Raw genomic sequence first — 7,945 nt, forward strand, 5'->3', positions numbered from 1 at the left:
TTAAAAATTCGAGTTTTTGAGATTACATTTTTTCCTGGTCTCTGTCCAGGCTGATACACTTGAGCTGTATCTTTTATGTTGGAAGTATCAGGCTGACATGTTGCTATGCAACTTAGCTGTATGACTTTTTTTCAGTTGTCTTTTGACAGTGGAACAGAATAGCATTTTAATTCCCTAGCTTGTTATTGCTATCCTGGTTATTTTTTTCTTTTGTCCTTTAATAATGGAATTGCCTTTGCAGAGAGACTGTATTATAGGTCACAGTGAGAAACTCTGTGGGGTACCCTAGTAATTGAGAGAGGGCAACCATTATGCATTGTCTGTAGTAATACATGCTCTCCAGAATAATGTCTCCTTTTGATTCAGACAGAACTATCAGTGTGTAAAGGACTCTTACTTACTAGTTCAAGAGACTTTCAGTAGAAAGTTTGATCTTTACAAGTTTAGGAAGAGAGAACAGTAGGAAACAAACATACTAACTTAAGAAACACACAGTGACCAAAATAATTTGGATGTGATCTTTTCATTATTCAGCACAGAATTGTCACCCCTTTTATTTCCCTCTTTTTACTTACAGGATATAAGCTGGCTTTCAATTACCTGAAAGGGAAGAGATATGTTGATGCAATCGATATTTGTCATAAGGTAGAATTTGTATATGTACTTGATACTCTATCTACTGTAACAACATTCTTTTACATATTCGTCCTTATTTTGTTGAGTTTAAATTTCCAAAATATATGACAATGTCAAAAAAACACCTAATTCATTAAATTGGATTAAATTAAATATCCTCTACGTAATCTGCTTGACCCTGAGCTCCCTGACCACTAGGTAAATAAAAGATAAAGCAGCTGGCTATCACATGCGAAAACATATTCAAACAGTAGCACCTTCTTTTGGCCCTCTGCTTGCAACTTGGTAAATCCACACAGAATTATAGCTGAAGGTGTTATACAAGTGTTAACATCAGAAGACACTGGTAGGAAGTGTCTTCCAATATCATCTTTGTATGGTACAAACATAAACGGAGCAGATGCATAGTAAGAGGAAGGGTTGCTATTACATTCTGGATTAGTAATTATTAGTATTAATAACAAAATAAATTATGTTTGCTCTTTGTGGGGGTGTGGGAATGAAGATAACTCGAAAGGACAAATTGGATGGAAGGATAAGGGAGAAGAGGGAATTGAAGGGCAAAAAGATGAAGTGGATAGAATAGAGTGACAGAACCTGAGGGAGTGAAAACATGAGAGCAGTTTTTTGCAGAGAAAGTATACTTAAAACCTTGGAAATGTCTCCAGAGGTCACTGTTCTAAATGCATGCATTTCAAGCCACCTGGAGGCTTTATTTCCTTCGCTCATGTCTTTCACACCAAAGTGACAGGGCAATGAAAGGGAAGCAAGGCATCTTTGATAAAGCTGTTCTTGATCTCCATACATGGGATTCTCTAGCTACAGTTAAGTATTTATGGATTCTTAAGACAAACTTGTTACACTGTTATTTTAGTTTTAAAATGTGTAAGCTCAGTGATGAGTGGGATAACCAAGCAATATTCTTTCCTTTTAGACACAGAACTTTTGGGTTGTTTTGTCTTTTGACAGGTCCTTGAAGCACATCCAAACTATCCAAAGATCAGAAAGGAAATTCTTGACAAGGCTCGTGCATCGCTAAGAACATGAGTTACTTCTTTTTTTTTATGGTTTATAGACTTGTTTAATCCAGCTTCAGGAACTATGAATGAAATACTGCAGTGACAGAGACTGTATCTGCACAAAAGCATTGTGAATATGATTAACTTAATTGCATTAGAGATCTGGATGATTTCCAGGAAAAATCTGTAGCCCTGACAGAAATTGTATTTATTTTCATTCAGGAGGGAACACTGCTTACATGTGTGCTATGTAAAGTGTCATCCAGCATTGTGGAAATGTTTTAAAGCATATAACTGCTTTTTGTCTGTTTGAAATAGGGTAAGTTATTGTTCTGAGTTTTATCTCATGCAGGTGCATTGTTAAGATGCTGGATATCAGTTTATGTAAACCATTTATTGATAATTATAGTGTAATCTTTATTACTGCAAGTGTATTTCTAAAGTATAAGGGTATATTTTTCATGTTATAAGCACTTTTTTTTAATCTTGAAAAGAACAGCTGTATGCATTGTTCTTAATGAAGCTTACATTTTTAACGAAGATCTAATACTTAAAATAAAGATCATATGTAAATATTCAGTAAAGGCTTTTATAAAAGATCATACACGTCTCACACAGAATTTATTTTCTAATGAGGCTATCTATTCCATAATGAGAAATATTTGAAATCTTTAATTTGGAGTGTTTAGTCTTTTGACATTGTATGTGTAAACACTACAGTTATATGTGCAGAAGTTAGCACTCATTTTGTCTAATCCATATGAAACACCTGTCTGGAGAGATTATTTTCATTACACAGAATCACAGAGTCATAGAATAGTTAGGGTTGGAAAGGACCTTAAGATCATCTAGTTCCAACCCTCCTGCCGTGGGCAGGGACACCTCACACTAAGCCATATCACCCAAGGCTTCATTCAACCTGGCTTTGAACACTGCCAGGGATGGAGCATTCACAACTTCCTTGGGCAACCCATTCCAGTGCCTCACCACCCTGACAGTAAAGAATTTCTTCCTTATATCCAAACTAAACTTCCCCTCTTTAAGTTTGAGCCCATTACCCCTTGTCCTGTCACTACAGTCCCTAATGAAGGCCCTCCCCAGCATCCCTGTAGGCCCCCTTCAGATACTGGAAGGCTGCTATGAGGTCTCCACGCAGCCTTCTCTTCTCCAGGCTGAACAGCCCCAGCTTTCTCAGCCTGTCTCCATATGGGAGGTGCTCCAGTCCCCTGATCCTTCTCATGGCCTCCTCTGGACTAGTTCCAACAGCTCCATGTCCTCTTTATGTTGAGGACACCAGAACTGCACACAATACTCCAAGTGAGGTCTCACAAGAGCAGAGTAGAGGGGCAGGATCACCTCCCTCGACCTGCTGGTCACACTTCGTTTGATGCAGCCCAGGATACAGTTGGCTTTCTGGGCTGTGAGTGCACACTGAAGCTGGCTCATGTTCATTTTCTCATTGACCAACACCCCCAAGTCCTTCTCCGCAGGACTGCCATGAATTTCCTTTTTGCCCAACCTGTAGCTGTGCCTGGGATTGCTCTGACCCAGGTGTAGGACCTTGCACTTGGCATGGTTAAACTTCATGAGGCTGGCATCAACCCACCTCACAAGCGTGTCAAGGTCCCTCTGGATGGCATTCCTTCCCTCCAGTGTATCAACAGAACCACACAGCTTGGTGTCATCGGCAAACTTGCTGAGGGCACACTCAATCCCACTGTCCATGTCACCAAGAAAGATGTTGAACAGGACCGGTCCCAACACCAATCCCTGAGGGACACCACTTGTTACTGGTCTCCAGCCGGACACTGAACCGTTGACCACAACTCTCTGAGTGCAACCTTCCAGCCGGTTCTTTATCCACTGAGTGATCCACCTATCAAATTAATGTCTCTCCAATCTAGAGATGTCATGTGGGACAGTGTCAAACGCTTTGCACAAGTCCAGGTAGATGACATCAACTGCTCCACCCCTGTCCATCACTTTTGTAGCCCCATCATAGGAGGCCACCAAATTGGTCAGGCAGGATTTCCCCCTAGTAAAGCCATGCTGGCTGTCACTAAGCACCTTGTTGTTTTTCATGTGCCCTAGCATGCCTTCCAAAAGAATCTGCTCCCAGATTTTGCCAGGCACAGAGGTGAGACTGACTGGTCTGTAATTCCCCGGGTCATCCATTATCCCCTTCTTGAAAATGGGGGTTATATTTCCCTTTTTCCAGTTGTTGGGAACTTCACCTGTCTGCCATGATTTTTCAAATATGATGGCCAGTGGCTTTGCAACTTCATTCGTCAGCTCCTTCAGGACCCACGGATGGATTTCATCAGGTCCCATGGACTTGTGCACATTCAGGTTCTTAAGATGGTCTTGAACCAGATCCTCTCCTACAGTGTGCCTAAGGTCTTCATTCATTACAGGGGATTATACTCTTGCCTCACATACAGAATGTACCTGTGGATCTTTAAGGGAGCAGTAGCATGTCATGAATGAATGAGAATAATAGTCTGGTTAATTTTCAGTGATGCAGAAATTCTGAAAAACTCAGATGTCTGACAAAAACCTCTGTTCATACCGCTGTATTTGGTTTTCAAATAGCACTTGATCTTATATGTATTTGACTAGAAAAATTGTGTTTCGGTATAAAAAGAGAATACTTAATGCTAGTGATTAAGTTTCTTAAGCAATTTCAATTTCCTCCTTAGGTAATTTCAGCTTTTCATGTTGACATTGTGTAAAGTACTTTTCACTTGATTTTGGGGTTTCTTTTTTATGAAAAGTCAGTGTTAAAGCTACAAAAGGAAGCCTAATTACAATTGTATCTAATCTTGCTTATCAGTAACGAGGTGCTGTATCTTGGGTAATTTTATGGCCTTTCTTCCTAAATAGATTGATATGCCTCACTTACGCAATGATGCTACCTACTGGTGGTTTCCAGGCTCTGCATTCCAGTGCTTTTTGAGCTGCTGGTCAGCTAAACTAAAATTAATAGATGCGTACAGGGCTATAACACAGGAGATTTGTGTGAATGTTAGAATTGAGAAAAGACCTAAATAAGCGGCCTTGCTTTACTTAGGGAACCTTGAAACTCAGGCTGTAGCCTTATCCCTTCTGTTTAAGCACTGGCAATGAGTGTGTATATAACTGTACCAAGCACACTACAGGCTCCCTGTTTTTTTGCCTACAAGTTGTGAAACATGTTAGACCTCTGAGGCAGAAGTTTAAGAGACTGGAGCATGGGAGTGGAATGAGGAACATGGAAGGATCTGGAAAATACTAAGGCTGGAGGGAACTGTAAGGGAGCTGGACTGTGGTAGTGAGTACACTATGAATTATTAAACTATGCTGTTTTAGTGGGGCTTTTTTCCCACTGCTAAAAAAAATAAATATATAGGCCTTATCAAGACAGCTTCTAGAAAAAACACAGCATTTCTTTGTGCACAGCCCTAGTCATACAGGATCAATGTGGTTTTGCTTCTTCAGGAACACTGGAATAACATTTATCTGAAATTTAGAATAAAAATAGGTGGTTTTATATCAATACGTGCAAGATGTTCTCAAAAAAGACAGGACTAATCAGCATTGACATCTACTTTATTGTGGTTTTATTATGAGCATGAGATAGACACTACCCTTTCATAAGATGGGTAAAAGATTGGGTCATGACAATGGTAAGTTACAGAAGCTAGTTGATATTGAGCAGAGACTTTGAGCTTTCATGGCTGACTTGGTGATTTATACATACACCATGCAATTAAGAGATTTCTGAATTTCCATTAGCCATCTTGAGCATATCTAGCCATAGTGTCTTTTTGTAGATGAGGTCTTTAAAAGAAGAGTGCAAATGAGACACACCTTTGAATTTCATTTTTTCTTAATGGTGGCTATAAGTAGTCCTTTAGAGAAAATCCTGCTTTAATACAGTATTCCCAGAAGGAATAAATCACCATTCCCTTTTGGCTTATGTAAGCTGATTTCAGTTTTCCTGTCCTTACTAAATCTTTTTTTTTTTTTAATTTCTGGGCTCAAGGAATGACTTTGTTTCTTTTCTCTTTATTCCAACTAATTGAAAGTGTTAATTTCAGCTTTCCTCCTGCTTTTACAATTTCTTATTTTAAAAATGGGGTTTTCTTAGCTCCTTAGCTCCTTTCTTAATAAATGGTTTCAAATGGAGGAGGCTCCTGGGATGGAGGGGAGTCAGTAATGCTGATTTCAAAGAGCTGCAGTCTTTAGTGTGGTGTTGCTTAGCAACCCATCATCCAGTTTTTCCTTTGGTGAATAAAAGAGCAGAGTGAAGCTGTGGTTTCTATTGATTCATTCACTGAAACTGGAAATCTAAGCATCTGGTAGCTATAGCAACATAAGCCATAGGTGTCTCTTCTCCTCTCCCTTTCCCCTGCAGGTACAGAATGCCTAGAACATTTTCTAGAGGATGTGTAAGCAGTTTTGTTAACAGTGTACTAAATGCTTCTGGTTTAATTCCCTACAGCTTTTTTCGTATGTGTACCAGTACTAGAAAGATGGTCTAGAAAGTATCATTAGCTAAAATAATTAGTATAATTAGCTAAAAATAACTAAGCTAGCAAGACTCTTACTGAAAAATAGAAGTAATTTGTATTTTCTTCCCTGTTTCTGGACTAGGCTTGACTAATCACAAGTCATTTCTCAAATGTGGCTACAGCAGTTTTCAGAAAGGCTCGTAAATCAGGCAACTCTGCTTTAGTAACCTAAACCTTAATCTTGTTACCAATTAGATGAGTGGGTGGCTTTATAAACATGATGGTTTAAACAGAGTTTATAGTGTTAGAGAATTTGTGGAAAATCTTCCGAACAAATTAGCTCTGAAAGAGATCCAGGAGACATTGCAGGGAAGTCTCAGTAGAGGTGGAATCTGTCTCTTTGGAAGTTGATCATAGAGAAGCCATCAGTGTATTCTCTATGCAGTGCAGAACAACAGGAAATATAGGAAAAGAAAATAAGGAAAAAATTTCACCAGCAAGTACTTCTCTGTTAGCTTGTGATTAAGCCACTTGTTAAAGGAAGGTCATCACTGTTTTGTTTGTTTAGACTCCTTACATCCTTACATCTGTGATTTTAGATTTCTAGTTTTATTTACTCTCTGGTTTTACTTCTTGCTTCATCTTGCAATTAAATCAGAACCAATTTGAAAAAAAAAAACCAAAACCAACATTGACCTACCTTAAAATGGGCCATCACTGCAAAAATCACATGCTTTATCTGTGCTAAAATTGGGTTTGGTAGTTATGTGACATGGTGCTTGCTAAAAGAGGAGCTAAGTGACTGGTCTAAGTCTTGTTCTGAAGAACCTTTTTCTCAGGCATGTGCCTGTTAATGCAGGCTTTATTCTGGAGAACAGCAGCTTTTTAAGTTTGCACACTAGAAACTTGCCTTACTTGAATTTTGTGTTTCGAAAGGCTGAATGTTGGCTATGCACGTCTGAGGTGATGTAGTATTTCCTACAGTTCAGGCCTCCACTTTCAAACGCATAGGGAAGGATTTTAACACGTTAAAAATACCAGAACACACTAAGTCTGATTAATTCCTGTCTAACTCTTCATTAGGTGCTCGTGGGGAAGATGAACTCAGTCAAAAAGTACTGGTATTAACGTTTCTGTGAAATCAATATAACTACTGCCAACTCACTGTGTTTGCTGAGCAGCTTTAGCTACCTGCAAGCTGAAGGAAGTCAGCTTTGGAGACTGCAGTTGTAACACTTTTATTTCAAAGCGGGAAGAAAGGGAAACTGTGCTCTGCTAAGGGACGTTATTAGCAAACTGAGGTTATTCCTCGGTGCTCGGTGCGATAGCCTTTCTCTCACACTGTGATCTCACCTCTAAGGGATTTTGCGTTCTGTTTCCCAGCAACGTGCACCGGGAGCGCTTGGTCAACCACGTCTTGCACGACATAGCGCTTAGGTGACTGGAGCAGAAACCGCAGCACCCCGCCGCGATGCTTCAACAGCAGTTTGGACGTTAAAGCACGCACCGAGGGCCGGGCCGTGCCCTGCTGCGGTGCGCATTATGTAATTGTCTAAAAATCACACTGTCCTGCGGGTGCAGGAGGCGCGTTCCGCTCCAGCAGCGAGCGGCCCGAGCTCTCGCTTCCCCGCCGCCCCTCGCTGCTGAGGGGCTGCGCTCACCCCTCTTCCCCGCTTCACCCCTTCCCGGCCAGGCCTCGCTCCCCGGTGCGGGGGCCCCCATGAGAGCATCCCCCTCAGCCCTCCTCCCAGCCCGCTCCCGCAACCCCCGCAGCCCGCCGGCGGCAGCAGCTGCCTC

General features: G+C 40.8%; 1 protein-coding gene across 1 annotated transcript in view; it reads left to right on the forward strand.

Annotated features, from left to right (window-relative positions):
• TTC21B (tetratricopeptide repeat domain 21B) overlaps positions 1–2,187 on the forward strand; it is a 42,684-nt gene extending 40,497 nt beyond the window's left edge. The window contains exons 28-29 of the mRNA XM_031052290.2: positions 578–645; positions 1,606–2,187. Of these exons, the coding sequence (XP_030908150.2) occupies positions 578–645; positions 1,606–1,683 (146 nt within the window). The 3' untranslated portion in view covers positions 1,684–2,187. The remainder of the gene's footprint in view (positions 1–577; positions 646–1,605) is intronic.
• Positions 2,188–7,945: the final 5,758 nt, after the last annotated feature.

The sequence above is a fragment of the Melopsittacus undulatus genome, chromosome 8 (genome assembly GCF_012275295.1).
Source record: "Melopsittacus undulatus isolate bMelUnd1 chromosome 8, bMelUnd1.mat.Z, whole genome shotgun sequence".
Lineage (NCBI taxonomy): Eukaryota > Metazoa > Chordata > Aves > Psittaciformes > Psittaculidae > Melopsittacus > Melopsittacus undulatus.